Here is an 18,310-nt window from a genome sequence, read left to right on the forward strand (position 1 = left end):
GTGCTTTGTGTTTAGAAATTAACACTAGGGGCCATATTCACAAGGACTTATCTCTGATTTATCTCCACATTAACTCACCAAAAGTGGAGATAGATTTAACACCCCATTCACAAGCCGGTGCAAACTGCAGACATCGCCAGTATTCCCGCGATAACTGTACCAAAATGTCTCTGCATGGTGGACACCACCAACTAACACTAATGAGATGCAGAGTAGGCGTTCCCGTGAAAAAACACACAAAAAAAACCACAACACCACATTCACAATGAACTGCCAGATCTGTGAAGCAAACCAAAAACAGGTGATAAGCCGCGATAGCACCAGGGATTTTATACCTGCCTTTTGCTGGTGCTAAGCAGTACGACTACCCAAAGCATGAAAGGGAGCCCAGCCAAGAGCCACATCTGAGGACCCACGGATGCCATGGAGACAATGATCATGCAGCTCCGACACCCATGATGGCCACAACACCCACCGGCACAACCCCCAACCCCCCACTCCCCTCCCGGACATACACATAGCAGCACTGATTGAGGCCGAAGCTAGAACACGGACCTCCACTGCATAACATGGAAATCAGAGAATATCCCTGTGTATAGCATTTCAGGTGAAACTTGAGCAGGCTGGAAATGTGGGAATAATAACGCTCCTACCATTAAAGAGCAAGCAGGCATCACTGAGCCGGAACCGGGCTTGCTTTTTGTGACCGACATTCCTACCCATTTCCTCAAAGGACCTCTGTGCTGCTTTCAGGGGAAGTCCATTCCCACCGGACCCAGAGCAGAGATCCTGCCCTCCTGCCCTTTCCCTGCCGCATGTCTGCAAAGATCCACTCTGATGCCAACACTTGATGCAAACTGAATATGAAGTCAGATGGCGGTACATGGAAAGGTCGCAAGCCTAGAATGTTATTGGAAATAGTGAGGGGCCTGTTCTCATGGCAACATCGCCTGGAGTGAAGATGGTACTTTTCTGACGCTGCTGTGCCAATCCCCAGGTATTGCCGGCTAACGCCGGAATTACTATTGCCATCTCGATAATATTATCGTCTGTCCATGTTTTTATCGCCATGTAGCATGGGCTTGATAATGCCACGCTAAAATGGCGATGAAATACAGGGTTAGGGGGCGTTAACTTTTCTGGCAATGACTGACATTGCCGATAGTTATCGCACGTTCTTGTGACTATACCACTAAATGCAGACTACTCAGCCGTACTTTGACACACTAGACCTACGTACACCAGAACAACTTTTAATTAAATGTTTTGCAACCTTAACCTATTCTATATTTGGTAATTTTGATTTATTCAATGGCATCAAAACCAGGGCACAAGCACTCCCTTTTTCGAAACAGCACAACAGGGTCCAGCCGCCGCGTCTGTCCGAAGCTAAACACTCCGATTTCGATAAAAAATAGTGTGCAAAAACATATTCTGTATGCATAAAACAGGTGCACAGACATTTTTCAGTAACAAAGGTCTTAAGTCCATACTTCTAGCAGCTAAAGAGTGTTAACAGACTGGGCAGAGACGAAAAAATGGGAAAAAAGATGCACTACCCTCCACACCAATGCTCTGGAGGAAGGCATGTGACTTAGTACCAGGGAAGTAGCTAAAAAAATTAAATACCCCCCACTTTGAATTAAAGCTCTGATGGCACCAAGCAAGTAAAGCCAGTGAGCTCAATCCTCAATAGAAGAAATTCCTCGTCTGGTCCATCCAAGCATTTATCCATTCATCCTTTCACACTTCCATTTACTCGCGCTATCCATTACTTCACCTTTATATTCTGTCATCTATTCATGCTTTAATCCATCAATCTTTTCCCATTCCATCAATCCACTCTGCAGTCCATTCTGCCATACACCCATCCTCTCTGGCATCCATGCTACATCATTTCCATCCATCCAATCTGCCATCTATTCATCCGTTTATCTATTGACTGTGCCTTTCATCCATGCAACCACTTTTCTATCCATCCATCCATACACTCTGCTGTCCATCAATCCATCCATTGATCCATACATGCATCCATCTGTCCACCTTGCCATCAATGATCAATCCACTGTGCCATCTAACCATCCATCCATTCTGCCATCTGTTCACTTATCCATCCACTATACTATCCATTCACCAACTCATCTAGCCCTTTACACTGCCATCTTTATTAACAGTACATCAACTTGTCCACCTATCCATCCCTTTACTCTGCCATTATTTCACCAGCCCCTGCATCTATCCATCCATCCATCAATCATCCATCAATTCACTTTTCCATCCATCATCCATTTATCATTCCATCCATCCACTTTACCACCCACCTATGCATACATTCATTTAACCTGTAATCCATTATCAAGCCATCCACAATGCCACCTACCCATCCATCGATCCATCCTCTGCAATCTCTACACTCATCTATCCACCAGTGGCGGCTCACAGAGGTAAAGCTGTGGTGAAGCGAGGCGGGCGGGGATGGGTTGGGTGGGTAATGGAGTCTGACATATGACGGCAAAAGTAAACATAACTAAATAAATAAATATCTGCTGTCGTATGTTGGACTCCACTACCCCCCCACCCAGCCCAGCCCGCCGCACAGTGTTACCTTTGCGAGCTGCCACTCCCATCCACTCTACCATCCATTCACTTATCGTTTCACCCACTCATCCATACCTTTACACTGCCATTCTTTCACCTGTCCATGCACCTATTCATCCATCCATTCTTCCTTCCATCTATGCATTCATCCATGAGTCCATGAATCCATTCATCCAACCTGAAATCTATTATCAAGCCAATCTCTGCCATATACCCATCCATCCAATCTGCCATCTATTCACTCATCCATCCACTCTACTCTCCATTCACTCATCTTTTCACCCACTCAACCATACATCCCTTTACTCTGACATTCTTTCACCTGTCTATTCACCTATCCTTCCATCCATTTGCTCTGCCATCCATCCCTTTACTCTGCCATCCATCCGTTCATCCCTTTACTCTGCCATTCTTTCACATGTCCATCCACTGCCGCCTTTATTTTGTCAGCCTTTTACCTGTTTATCCACTTGTTCCTTCACTCACTCACTCATCCATCCATCCGTTTACTTTGCCATCCTTTCACCTGCTCACCCACCCATCCAATTATTATGCCATCTTTTCATCTGTCCACCTACCTATTTATTCACTCATCCTTTCACTCACTCATCCGTCTACCTGCTCATTCAGTAACCCACTCATTTATCCACCAGCTAATTCATCCCTTCTTCCTTGCTTCTTTACCTTTTCTATTTACTCATCTTTTGTTCATCCTTGCTCCTGCATGCTCTTCTATTGTGCTGTATTTCTTTGTATGTTTTATTAGGAGGTTTTGTCTGCGGAGGTCCAGACAGAAGAGGCCCACAAAGAACCCACCACTGCTGTAGCTGCTAAAGCAGGGGGTTCACGATGCCCGTGCTCGGTACCCGCAATACAGAAACACCTTTAGGTGTCATGCTGGAACGTGCACCAAGATTCATGCATTGCTTGATTAATAATTATAGCGTAGAAAAAGGCAGGACATTCTCCAAGACAACCACCAGAGATTTAGGTGCATGTCCTCCAACAACTGGATGACTCTGAGGACCTTCTATGAGATGTGCATAATCAACAAAAGAAAAAAAGAACTGTCATAGAGCAAAAAGTCCAGGTGCTTTCTAGTACATTCTTTAAGGCACCTATTGATGCAATAAGTTTCTACTGAAATCTCAAAGATTCAATTAAAAAACCCATAAACAAACCTTCTCTGGGAAGGCACCTAGGATTTGGAATTCTCTTCCCCCTGAAACCAGATTGAATTCTTCTTTCGTATCTTTCAAAAAGGAAGTAAAAGCGATTCTCATGGCAAAATTTACTTGACCACTGTACCCGTCCCTGAACTTTTTCCATCAGAGACTCGCTGTTTATGTTCTTGGAAAAACTATGATCCCATGCTTTGGCATCTTATGACTTTTTCTTTTGTGTTTTATTTTATTTATCCTGTGCTTGTTTTCTATATTGTGTCTTGCTGTTCGTTTGGTATAATCAACTTTGTTAATTTTAAAGCGCTCTGATATCCGCAAGGATCTTGTTCGCGTTCTATAAAACCTTCTAAATAAAAAATAAATAAAATAAAGTTCAGCCATGCAGCAAATGCCAATAGGGTTCGTATTAAGACTTCACTCTTGGCTGTGGATTTTTGACTTTTCCTACTGTGGGGATTATCTTTTGTGGTTAAGAGGTGTATATTCCCAAGACTAGTGAAGGGGATACAAATCAGAAAGCCGCCATCAGTGTGATGGATGCCAGGTACTCTTTACAAGGGCACCTTGGTCAGTCAACAGCATGTGCATCCTCACTATGGCTAAACTCAGCACAGTGCTATGACCCAGAGAATGTCCTTTCCACTAAAAGGATAAGTCCAATGCAAGACTTAGGAGGCTTTTTACCTGCGATGCACAGGGATTCATTTCTGCTGATCCTCCAAGCCTTGTTGTTGGAAGATTTTGTACTGTAGGTGGCAGAATATAACCTCAGGTAATCTGGACCTACATACAGCATGTATAGCTATTGCATTGTATTTGTAAAGATACCATATTCACAAACCAAGAGTAACTCAAAGGAAGAAAGACAACATGTCCAGGCTGGGAGAGGGTTTAGAATTTCCTCAAAGGAGCTATTGTGTGTGTGGAACAGAGAGTATACATTACCAAAAGGATGGCAATAGTATGAATGCTAGACCTGAGATGATTCAATTCCTAATTATGGACTACAGACTTTGCATGGTGTTATTCACCTCTTGAAACAGGGAGAGAACAAAAAACCCTAAAAAATAAGGTTACAACAAAAATAAGTACCAGAAATTTCCCTAAACAGAACATAGACATATATCAGAAGCAGCATACCGTTGCTTTGACGATGGTGGGAAATATCATCAGTCCTTAATACAGCTCTTAGGCAAGAATTCTGCACTAATACTGTCACTAAATGTTTATTGTTGATAGACTTTCATCTGCAGTAAAAATCAATGCATGTTTTAACATACCTGGACGAGTGTTTGGAGAATGGAAATCACCTTCACCAACTTTGGAGGAAAACCGATAGGACTCTGTGCCTGTCGGACTTCACAGCTAACTTAAAAAAAGCCTTCTGTCTAAACACATCTCAACAGAAAGCTTTCTTGTGGTTAGCCAACAGAGACATTGTGAAATGCTGTCAAAATTCAATAAAGCAGATAATTCTGTATTTTCTAAGATCAAAGTACCAGATTTGGTATTCAAAAACAGTGAGAAAATTATCCTGTTGCAAATTATATTTTGCAATCATTAGGTCCTGAGGCAAGCCTTTACCAAAAACTAATGTTAGTATGGCCCAGTAATAGGCAGATACTTTAGGGTACTGAGATTATGGGTTTAGAAGAGCCTTGTTAGTGAGAAAATCATTTTCAGGAGCAGTCCTCAAAATCGCTGGGTGCTTCCATGCATGTTGGGGGTGTACAAAGGAGATTAATCAAAGGACCATGGAGAGTAGACAGCATTGCAGTAAACATCAATGTTCTATGGTTTATAACAAGGAGCTTAGGCATAAAAGAGTTTCCAGACTCATATACAGGAAAATATCATTCAAATTGTCTTGAAGTGGAAAGTTAAACTGCACTCTATCCACATACTTTTCTCAAATGTGGCTACGTACAAAAAGTTAATCACCTAAACCAGGCCGGAAGGATGCAAGCCCTATCATTCAAAAGGGCATTGTCTTCCCCCATATATTGGCAATGTCAATCTTTTGCATGGGGCCAACCCAGATTCAGTGGCTGTACAACTCTGTGCACCTACAGCCTGATTCATGTACGGGCCGTTTTGCGTGTCCCTAATAGCGATCAATAGCGACTCGCTATTGAGGAAACGCAAAACGGCATTCATGTACTTTTCGGAGAAAAAATAGCGACTCGCATGCGGGCGCTAAAGCCGTTAGCGACCCACAAAAAACGCAGAATAATCTCTATTTCCGGCTACCTGCGATCGGGATTGCGACTCGCAATCCCGATCGCACGAGATTGCGCTCGCAATCCCGATTGCACGGGATTGCGAGTTGCATTCTCGCGGGATCTGGAAAACGGGAAGACGCATTCCGAGCACCCTGATGACATCACAACCAGGAAGCAGCCAAATCCCACCCCCAAACACCACAGTGACGCTATCAGTCGACTGTCCACGACGGAAAGCTGCCACCAACCCGCCGTTTGCGCATCCCGACCCCGCCGAAATAGCGACCGCTATGTCAGACGACCCGCAGCCCGGACCCAGCAACAGCGCTGGCCGAAAGCGCAAATTGAAATTTTCCGAACAGGAGCTGGAGAACCTCATAGAGGGTGTGGTGGCCAACCACGACCAGCTGTTTGGTGCAAACTCCCGGAGGGTCCCAGAGCAGGAGAAGAGGAGGATCTGGGTGGGGATTGCCGCAAGCGTGAACTCTGTGGGCGTTGCGGACAGGTCCCTGGAGGAATTAAAAAAGCGGTGGTACGACCTCCGAGGGCGTGCCAAGGAGAGGGTGGCGGAGCGCCTTGGTGAGGCATCAGGCACCGGAGGTGGTGGACCGACTGTCCCACCCAACACCCCCCTGGAGGACCGGGTAGAGGACACGTTGGAGAGGGAGGCGTGTGTTGGCGTGACCCCTCTGGACTCCTCCCGCCCCACCCAAGACACCCAAGGTAAGTGGCATGCGACTGCGACCCTGTCCCCTATGACCGCCCCTGACCAAATAGGCTCACTCATTGGCCCTTAGTCATGCCGTGCATCAGGAAATGCCCTGAAGCATTGTGGGAGACGTAGTATGTCCACAATGTAGTAGTACCACAATGCGGCCCGAAAGGTTCCAAAGTGCGCAAATACACAGCCACCCAGGGAATGACACCCAGCATGCATGTAACATCTGCACGTCTGACAGTCACATGCACCTAATGAGTATCCACTTACCCTCACAGGTGCGGGAGATAGCAGCGACAGTGAGAGGCTGCTGATCGACGAGGAGGCCCAGGAGGAGGAATCCCTACCTGCCACCCAGCCACCAGCCCCTGCGGCAGCGCCACCACCAGCAGCCAGGCCACCCACCTTGCCTGCTGCATCCGCCTCAGGCCCACCGGCTGCCAAGGCCAGGCCACCCACCTTGCCTGCTGCATCCGCCTCAGGCCCACCGGCTGCCAAGGCCAGGCCACCCACCTTGCCTTCTGCATCCGCCTCAGGCCCACCGGCTGCCAAGGCCAGGCCACCCACCTTGCCTGCTGCATCCGCCTCAGGCCCACCGGCTGCCAAGGCCAGGCCACCCACCTTGCCTTCTGCATCCGCCTCAGGCCCACCGGCTGCCAAGGCCAGGCCACCCACCACACCTGCCGCACCTGCAACACCAGCTGCTGCAAGACCTGCAGCTCGTCCACCACCATCTGGGCCAGCCACATCCGCTACACAGCGGCCGACCACCAGGAGGGGCAATGGCCATTTCCACGCCTGCATGAGTGTGGAGTGACGCATGCTGCGTTTACACCAGCGCCAGTCGCAGCAGCAAGGAGCCATCCAGCTCCAGCTGCAGAAGATCGGCCGCAATGTGGCGGGAGTGGGCGAGAGGGTGGACCGCATGACGGCGGCCATTGACCGCATGGCGACGGCTATGGAACACAACACTGCTGCGCTGGTGAAGCACCGAAGTGTTGCTAGCAGGCGCCACCACCAGTTGCTGAGCCGGCTGTCCACCTATAGCCGCTCCAATTATGCCTCGGCAAATGCCACCACCCTGCTTGCGCGGCGCTCGTTAACCCAGCAGCACCAACTCGTCCAGTGCTGCGAGGATATTACCCGGGTGCTGGAGCATTTGACAACCGCCGTCACCGCACTGCACGCACCTGTGATTCCGGCAATTGTGGGGGGTGATGATGCTAGTGAGGGTGCCTCTAGTGTCAGCAGCCACTCTGCCACGCAGGCCCCCCCACCTAGGCGCAGCACAAGGGCTGCCCCAGCTCCGGCTGCCCAGGAAGAGGAAGAGGCTCCCAGGCGTCTGGGAATTGTGCGCCGGAGGCGCCAATGACATTGTGTCAGGGACACAGGCGCAGGCTGAACTTAAGCCTGCCATGGAGCGTCTCATGCAGTATGCATGAATACTGCATTTTGTAAATAGTTGTTACGAAGACCCATTTATTATTTTTGTGATTCAAACAAATACATTTATTTTGGTGCACACATACGCCTTGTGTAATCATTACAGTTTGCATGCAATTGTGATATGTGGGGTGGGGGAAGGGGGCGGGCTAGAAATTGTTAGCTGTGATGTGGTTGCGACGTCTGTGGCCTTCAGCTGGGTTCTCCCCGCGTGCATGGTGCGCATGTGCTGCTGGCCGGTCGTCCCCCTCAGATTCACTGCCTGAGATGTCAACTGGTATCCGGCGCTTGGTTGCAATGTTATGAAGCATTGCACAGACAGCCACAATGCGGCAGCACGCTGCAGGACTGTAATACATGGCCCCACCTGTCTTGTGCAGTATACGGAACCTGCTCTTGAGCAGGCCAAATGTCCTTTCAATACAGTTCCTTGTCCGGATGTGCGCAACATTGTAGCGGCGTTGCTGAGGTGTGGCAGGGTTGAGGTAAGGGGTCAGGAGGTATTCCCGTAGGGCGTAGCCACTGTCACCTGAATGAGAGGAGCAGATGTTGATTGCCTGTGCAGCGCAGTTACTTCATAGCAATGTGACATTGTCGACAAAGTGTACTTACCAAGTAGGTGTCCTTCCCCAAACTCTCCCCTGATCAGTCGTGTGTGGAGTCCGCTGTGCCTGAAGATAAAGGAGTCATGGGTACTCCCTGGGTACTGGGCCACAATGTCAGTGATGATGGTCTTGGCATTGCAGACCATCTGTATGTTGAGGGAGTGGTACGACTTCCTGTTGCGGTACATATACTCCGTGCCAGCTGGTGGGCAGATGGCGACGTGGGTACAGTCAATGCAGCCAAGGACATGGGGAAAATGGGCAACATTATAAAATTGTAGTTTTGTGAGGTCCAAATCCTGTTGGCTCGTGGGAAATGTGATGTGCCGGTGGAGCTGGGTGAGCATGGCGTCAACAAAAGTGTGGAGGCAGCGTGACATGGTGGGCTGGGAAATCCCCCCAGCAGCGGCTACTATGCCCTGGAAACTGCCGGATGCCAGGAGGTGCAGGCTGCACAATACCTGCACATGTGTGGGCACAGAATTGTTTCGCCTTGTTGGGTGCTGCATGATGGGGTCGAGTTCTTGTATCAGCCAGGTGATCATTTCCCTATTCAGCCTGTATTTGGCATAAATCTGTTCTCTGGTTTGCCCCAGCAAGGTGACCCGCTGCCGGTAAATCCTTGCCTGCCTCATGCGTCTCCTCCGTGCTGCTCGCTGTAGCCTTCGCCGCCTCACCACCATGTACATCCCAGGCATTGTGGAACGCCTATTGCTGCTGCTGAATGTCCTTATGTGTGATTGGTCAGGCCTGGACCTGTTGGTGATTGGCTAACAGTTTTTCAAATTTTGGTTAATCATGGCTTTTATGGTTACCACCTGCTTTGAGTTGTCCTTAAATTGCGCCGCGCTAATGTGCGATTTAGCGATTTTTCGCTAATGTATTTCTTTCATGAATGCCGATTGAGACAATATTGCGTTTCGCTATTCAATTCGCAGATTCCGTGGTTGGTCGCTATTTCATTATCGCTAATGCTCGACTTCCCGGAGTCTGCGACTTTTACAGCGTAATCGCTATTCCGCTCGCTATTATTTTTTTGCGATTTCGCTATTTCGTACTTGAATGCCGATTCCGTGTTTTGCACCCGCAATTGCGTTTTCGCAGCCATTGCGGGCGCTATTTCGCTTCATGAATCAGGCTGCTAGTCCCTGATAATGTATGGTAAAGTGCCTGTTCTCCCTCTTTCAACATGAGGACATTGGCATACTTCTGATGGGCATATTTAACTTACCTATTTAATGCTAATGTACTATACAAAGGTATACACAGGGATTGTAAGTTAAAAGTCACAAGTGGATCTATTGTGCCATCCACTACTGCAGGTTTACTATGGGTGGCTTGGGTGTGTAGTTTGAAACTGCAAATTCAATCTGTGAAAAGCCTAAACATTCCTTTTAAATATTAATATGCCATGCCTAAATAGGCCTTATTGCCCATAAGGCAGACAGCAGCTACAAATTTAATTCTTGGACTTTTTGAAATGTTTATTACAAGCCAATTCATTGGAGAAGTTGGATTTGTATTAAAAATCCAGACAAAAAGTACTTTTAGAAAATTACCTTTTCTCTGCCTAACGCCTCTGGATGCCCATTTGGATGAACCCCAACTGTCACCTGGCTGCTAAATAACTCACTTGATGAGGTGTGAGCTTGCTTCCATAAGAGTGAAAAAATGCCTTTTGCGTGGGGAGGTTTGTTTTCACTTGAAAGCATGCCCTGTGGGCAGAGCCTTTGAGCTTGAGTAACTTCAAAGAGGCACAACCTGTTACAGGCAGACATAGCTAACACCTGGGCCGGCCTCCACCTTTGCTGCCCTAGTCAGGCAGGCACCAATCTCAGTGGGAGAGGGGCTTCTTCCAGACCTGGTTTAGAGTGACCCCGTAGAAGAAGTTACTCATTTCTTTGGCCACACAGGCTATGCATATGGAAAAGAGGGTTTCACAATCTTATATTTAGGCAAAGAGGGCTATTTTGGGATTGTATGCAGTAGAACACAAAGGAAGTGCTGCAAAAGTGGGTAGAGTTGCCCCTGGGAACCTTTACCCTTTTGGTTAAGGAGGGGTAAGGAGTCACACAAAGTCACTGGTTGATGCTATGCATGAATGTGCCACCCAAAGTACTCTCCTCCGAACACCTTCTGGACCGGTGGAAAAGCCGAAGAGGGCTGGACCTCCTGTTTGTGATCTGAGAAGAGCCTAGAATACAGGACCTACTCTCCCTCTTGTACCCAGACAAATAAGTGGACTCCAAGGGTCATAAGGCTGACTTCCGGTTCAAGCCACAGAGAGACAGCAAGTACCAAAATGCCTTTTCTGCAACTGCCTAGCAGATCAGTTCCAACTGGATCCTGCTGCTTGCCTCTGCTGGAGCGAGTCTTGATCAGCAAGTGCTGTCCGCAAGGTCCTGGACCCTTAGATGGTGTCAAAGTGTGTTTCTACTAACTTTACTTGGAACCTGGGACTAAGTAAGAAGATAGAATGTTTCACGGTTTAAAGATACAAAAAGTATCTGACCTGTGACAGACCTTCTTTTGGTACAAAATTCTAATTTCTCCAGCTCAAAGGATTCCCGCCAAAAGACAGTGGCTTCACCGAGAGCTCATCCAGTGGCTATCCAATGACGTTGAACTCTCTTCTGTCACAGCCTACTGCATTGATCCACTGAGGGTTTCTGACTTACATTTCAGAGACTAAGCTGAAGGTAAAACTTTCAACCAGATCGAACCTGGTTTCTGGATCTGACCTGCACTCCATCGAGGTTGGCTTTAACTTGCGGTTATTGGATTTCTGCCTTTTTGGTGTCATTTTATTTATTAAAATTCACACTAGTCTTCTAAATTGTATGGGGAGGGGTTTATTGTGTTGTGTTTCAACTTTGTTACTGTTTTGGCACTCCATAAATACTCTACACATTGCTTCGATGTTAAGCCTATCTGATCCTTGCCATTTCTACCACGGAGTGGAGCTCAGGTTAATGTAATGATTATACAGATTCACACAGTCAAGGATAGTGATTATTATTTGAGGTGGATACTTACGCACTTCATCTAATACTACTAACACTCCCAATTTCTTACACCATGTAAAAAACCTTCACCAGAAATCATCCAACCTTACAGACACAGTGAATTGTGACTCATGTCTCATCTGCTGCATTTTTTTCATAATGTTTCTTGCTGATATACAGACTGTAGGAAGCTGGCGTTGTATATACTATACCAAACTAAGGTATATGCGCAGAGTCCAGTGGAACCCCAAAGGTAGGCAGAGGCAAAAGTAGATAGTGCCTTACTCTCTATTTGTGGTAGTGTGGGTGAGCAGTAAGGCCTTATCAGATGGTAGTACTAAGCATTTATTGTACTACTGAGGCAAGAAATGATTTCAAACACTCAAGGACTGAACTCTGACTAATTGGTTTGTATAAAAATAAAGTTTAGTTATATTTATTTTCTAGAACCAGCCAGGCCAGGTACAGGTCAGCATAACAAAAATGCTTTGCAAGCATATGCAGTTTAAATACAGTTGGTATGCAATGACTTTGTTACAATAGATTTACTTTGTATTTTCAGTCAGTCAGAATTACTTTAGAATTGCTTTTCTTACACAGGCAGGTATCTCTAGATACTAGGCTGGGGCATTTTCCTAAGGGAAAGGAAAATATATCATACATTTTATTGTATAGTTATTGTTTTGCAGTATTACTCACGATACATATTTTAGTCTTGAGTGAACAAAACAAGGGTTACGGGTCCGTGAGTAGGCTTCAGTGAGATGGGCCCTCGAGTTGTACCACCAGCGGCACAGAGGTGGCTGGGTGCAGATTGCAGGGACCACACATTAACCAAAGGGCAATGCACGGTCGTGGGCTCTGGGACTGCGGGAAAGCAGGCCACCAGCTTGGAGACCAAAAAGGTCCTGGAGTCAAGGTCAGCACTTTAGGGCCCAATGGTCAAAAAGAACTAAACCTCCAGCGGCTCAGTTGTGGCCGGGTGTAGGGTGCGGTCTTGGCTGAAGCTGCAGAGTTGGTCGGGGATCCCTCAAAGTCGGTCAGTGGCTGATCAGGTGAATAGGGAATGTGGTGGTCGGCGTCCTGTGAGCGCAAGCGTTCTGGGACAAAGTCGGTCAGACGGTCACGGTTGGTTTCTTGGACCGGATTGGTTACGGAGTCAGTCTGGGGATCGCCTTCGGTCGTGGTTGAGGGGACCTTCCTGTTGTTGGCTGCAGGTGTGTTTTGGAAGCTTGTTGAGGATCAGGGGTCATTGGGAGCCAAGCTAGGTTCACTGGGGAGACCTCCTGATGGCGTTGGGTCGCCATCAGAGCTGATTGTTGGCGACTCACAGACTCAGCCGGAGTCAGAGTTGTTACCTTTGAGCAAGTCTCGTGCTCACAGGAGACAACATTTGTGTGAGTCACAAAGGCAGGGCAGGCTCTCCAGGTTTTCAAGGACTGCTGGCTGCAGGACACAATGAGGTTCTGTTGGAGGTGTCTGAGGTTGGGACAGGCCAGTAGGGCTTGGGCCAAGTTAGTTGGTGTACTCCGCTTCCTTTCTCCGCATGGATGTTCGGTCCTTCTTCTTCCTGGCTCTGGCCTTTCTTCTTGATTCTTCTTGTCTGAGGAGGCAAGGTTCAGGGTTGCCGCTAAATACTACATTTAGGGGCATTACAGGTAGACACAGGTCAGGACCAATGGGTCCCTCCCTTGTAGTGGGCACACCCCCTGTTATGTCACCCTCCAGTGGGAGGGGGCATAAGCCTCACTCTGATTGGCTGGATCTCCCCATCTGCAAGATGGCGAGGACTGAGAGTTGTGCTTCACCTTGCCTCCCCCACCTGAGGGGTGGGGTTGGCAAAGGTGGGTACACCTCTCCTCCTAACTTGGTTTTCCTGACGATTCTCCCGCCCAAAGGGGTGGGGATCATAACCGGTGGCGGCCAGTTGCTGGGAGCAGCAAATGGCTGGGGTAGCTCACAAAGACGGCAAGCCTTTGAAGCTTCTCCTTCGTGGACCCTGTCCATCCTGGGGGAGGAGGCTTGGCACCTCATCCCAGGATGTGCTTTGTTTCAGGACCCAGAGAGTGGCAGGCTCTCAACCCAGGGGTCCAGAAACATGTCTGGTGGTGGCAGTTGGTGAGCAGTCACCCAGCCAGGACACTAGAGTTAGGTCGTTTTTCAAGGGGCATCTCTAAGATGCCCTCTGAGTGCATTTTTCATTAAACCCCACAATGGCATCAGGGTGGGTTTAATGTGCTGAGAAGTTTGATACCAAACTTCCCAGTTTTCAGTAAAGTCATTATGGTGCTGTGGAGTTAGTAATGACAAACTCCCAGACCATAATACTCTTTATGGCATTACTGCACTTACAATGTCTTAGGAATTGGCTTAGACACCGTAGGGGTACAGGGCTCATGCACCTGTACCCTCACTACTGGTATTGTGCACCAAGCTAGGGGGTGGCTTACCTATGCCAGGGCAGTGGATTGTAGGCATGGCACACAGGGATGTGTGCCATGTCGACTCTTCACTTTGTTCTACACCAAAACATGCAGACTGCGATAGCAGTATGTGTGTGTGTAAAGGTACAGAGTCTCTAAGGGTGACACAATAAGTGTTGCAGCCCTTAGAGGCCTTCCCTGGTCACAGTGCCCTTGGTACCTATGGTACCTTTTACAAGGGACTTACATGTGGCCAGAGAGTTGCCAATTGGGTTTTGCAACAGTAAAGTTTAGGGAAAGAACATAGCCCTGGGTAATTCATTGGCAGGATCAATGGGCACACACAGTCAAAATACATTAACATTAGGCAAAAAGTGGGGGCAACTATGCAAAAAAAGGCACTTTCCTACATAGAACTCCTGTTTACAGCTGAGCATTTACAGATAACGTCCTAAAGCCAGCCACCACCATCAGTGTAAACAGCAAAAATCTCTGTATTGTAGGCCATTGTATTATTCTGCTTGACTCGCCAGATCTCACAACACAAAACCCTACCTGACTAAAGGATCTCAGCTTCTCCCTAATTGTGCTTGAGACAACACACCCAGCTGGCTACATTCTCAATGAAATGCTGTGTCCACCGAAAATGCATCAGGTTTAAAGCAAACCTGACCATCTCACATCTCTAAGTGCATGGAAAAATGAATGTGCTCTTCAACATTAATCTGGCTTTCTCCCTAGCAGAAATACTGAATCCGCCATGATCTCCATCATCAGGGACAACCTCTACTGAAATTGTGTCATTGTTATTGTACTTCCTTTCTGGTATGCTCCCCACAACAATGTCCAACCCTCCTAACCCTAACTGAAACTAGAGTAAGATGGTATTCAAGGGACCATTTAAAGCTGGATCTCCTACTGCTCTTCTAAAAGATTAAGCACCTTCTCACTCTTACATTTCCCATCACCTTCTTTCCATACCATTTCTGCCGTACCTCCACGCTTAATCATCTCTCCATCACTTTTCAGTGCCTCCCTAAGCTAGGCCTGGCAGAACTTGTGGAACTTCACTCCACGGAATCACGCAGAGTTACATAAATCTCCACAATATTCTGTTGAGTCCTGCCAACAGGCGGACAAAGCACGTCGCACTGATTGAGTCCTGGTTTTAGCGTCGGTAGCACTTTGCATGCTGAAATTTCAGTGTGAAGAGTACCACTCTAGTTTATAGTTGATTTTGTGCCACTTGAGTAGAAAATCTACTCAGCGTGCATCTCTCTTACTGTGACCATTCGTGACTGCTGCATTCATAAAATCTTGCCGGAAGTCCTTCAGCAACCGGGAATCACACTATGGGATGCCAAATATCACTTGCACTCACCACCTAGCTTTCTGAAGCCTTGCGTTGTTCCTGTGGTCATCTCGTTGCTCAAATGGGGAAAAAATTCTGCCAAGTGGTGATTGATGGATTAGGATGATCCAGAGAATTGCTGAGTCACCAAAATTTCCCAATTCTGCTTGTGGACTAAATTCCACCTGGGCCTACCCTAAACCCTCTACCAGACCTCATCTAGTCCTTCAACGTAACATTCTGTTACTTACTATATCAATGACACATAGATCATCTTGAAATTAGACCCTTTGGCACAAAACTGCTGTCTCCAAGCTGTTTACCAATGGATTCTGAGAAACCTCCTAGAGCTCAAATCATTCAAAGAATGGAAGAACTGCAGGCAACTCGGGCCTCTTCCAGTTACACCTCCCAAATTAACCAAGTCATAATACTCACCATCTAGTCCAAGCAAATTCCTTTCTGCCTTCTCATACCTTGGTGTCCCACAGATGCTCCTGTTAATCTGCTGTACTAAAATTGATTATTTAAAAGCACCATTCTTCCTACTCCAAAGACTTACAATATTAAACTGCAGAAGCTAGATAACTACTACATCTACACCATAAGACAACAGCAACCGAGCGCTTCACTTGCTACCCATGGACAGACACTCCTCGTTCAGTGTATACTGTGTTGCCCTCAGGGTCAGCTATGGCATTGGTCCATCCTTTGTGGAAATAAAACTTCAAAGATACTCACAGAATTGCTCCTGTAACCTAAACTGCCACACTTGCTGGCCAACATGCCGTACAAGAAGGCATGCATCTATTAAAAAAATATTAAATGAGGGCAAAACTATGAAAGCCCATCCTGGCACAGTCAATAAGCATCCAAAACAACCAAAATATCAGGAAGTGGATAAATAACTGGCACTTCCTCAACAAATGTTTCAGAAGAAACAATGTTTAATGGATGGACCCACTGCATGGATAAACACAGCTATAGAAGCACTGGAACATGATATGTTAAAGCTTGCAACTAAGCTCTTCCAACTGTAAAAAATGGTATGTCTATTTCTTTCACTACATCACATGCTGAGGAAGAGCTGCATGTTACATAATGACAGTACCACTCTGACCATTACAGACAACACCAAAACACTTCCCACATAGACCACACATCAAATCCACACCCTTCTAATTAACTGCAGTTTAATAAATTGGATCACGCCCATCCAACGAATGCTGGGGAGAAGATTACTTAAAATTGTCAATTTCCTATGGAGATGAGTTTTACAGGTTGAAAATAAACTAGGTCAGATATCCTTTGAAAATTCTTAGCTCTCAGAATATTTGATTAAAATGGATGCAAATTGTTTAAGAGACCTACAGTAAGATGGATTTTTAAATACATTAAAGCCCGAATATTTATTAACATTCTTATGTCTGTTTTTTGTGTTGATTTTCTGATTTGTCATACTTACTGACCATTTGTTTCACAATTCACAGACAAAGTGGCAGTCGAATCGTATGTCTACGAAGCAGGTCACCATTACAGTGACGCAGAGCATTCAGCAGATAGACAAGTCTGGTAAAGTCCTGGAGACATCTCGCACAACGTTTGAGCTGACGAAGCCTCCTACAGACAAAGCTGACGAATAGTACATTGAACTTTCCCCAATGGTCCTTATCGTTATAGTGATGTCCATTCGTGGTAGCCAGAAATAGCCATTAATATTGATTTAGCTTGTAGAGCCTCTCCTGCCATTTTTTATGTGTGCTTTTTGTATTCTTTCTCAATGTGTAATATTCACCTGAAGAGGATTTTCAATATGTTTGTCTATGCTATTTTAAATCTTTGACAATCCCTTGACACAATATACAGCACCTAGAAGAAAACATTGTAACCTCCAACAAAAACAAAAATGTCATCAAAAGTTTTCATTAAGTTTGAAAGTAGTCCAATGGCAAATGTGTATGTCTTAAAATATTACAAGCACTATCCTCCCACAAAGTTCTTGCCTAATAGGGGAGGGCCGCCCCCCCCCCCCAGCGCCTTGAGACTACCAACCCTGATTGATATTATTTTTGTTCGCTGCATTTTCATATCATTTGAACACATCAATGCTTTATGTCAGGGTTCTTTGTTCATAGGTAACTTCTAACATTTTAGAATTGTCCTCAAATGCACTGTGAAAAAATGCTCATGTTGTCAGCCAAAGAGAAAAATCTGCAACTTATATAAATGCATCAAATATGTATGCAGGGTCATTCCTTTTGAATCTCAGTTTAGAAGGAGTGATGTGCCAAACATACCATTCAACACTCTATCACTCTTCACTGAAAGTGAAGCCAGACATATTAAACAATCACAGGCTGTGGTCGGAAGACATGTTGGGCATAGACTGTTTATGCCCGCTGTGTAGTGAGAATAATTGCTCCAACTTCCTTAATGTCTATATTGATCAGGTACATTTGTGGAACTTTAATAACTGCTTTGATGTGTCTTGGCTTATTTAACTCATGAACTCACACTGTCATTCACTGTTTTATGCCAGCATCAACAAGTGCCAAAATGTTAAGAACATGATCTTTGTCTGTGAGCTATCTCTGTGCTTGAGCTCTCTCCCAAGCAATGTGGGATCTCAAGGAGATATATATTTTAAATAAAGTTATAAAAACCATTCCTCTGTATCATGTGATTGCTGAAAACTATAATACAAATAGGGCTGCAGGTAGCTGAATAGGCTTATGTCACCATGCCGATCCAAAGGATGTAG

At 46.3% G+C, this 18,310-nt stretch overlaps 1 protein-coding gene across 1 annotated transcript in view; it reads left to right on the forward strand.

The window, feature by feature from the left end:
* Positions 1 to 17,397, forward strand: part of LOC144761973 (brain and acute leukemia cytoplasmic protein-like) — a 475,374-nt gene extending 457,977 nt beyond the window's left edge. The window contains exon 4 of the mRNA XM_078647142.1: positions 17,040 to 17,397. Within this exon, the coding sequence (XP_078503268.1) occupies positions 17,040 to 17,192 (153 nt within the window). The 3' untranslated portion in view covers positions 17,193 to 17,397. The remainder of the gene's footprint in view (positions 1 to 17,039) is intronic.
* Positions 17,398 to 18,310: the final 913 nt, after the last annotated feature.

This window comes from Lissotriton helveticus, chromosome 6, assembly GCF_964261635.1.
Source record: "Lissotriton helveticus chromosome 6, aLisHel1.1, whole genome shotgun sequence".
Taxonomy (NCBI): domain Eukaryota; kingdom Metazoa; phylum Chordata; class Amphibia; order Caudata; family Salamandridae; genus Lissotriton; species Lissotriton helveticus.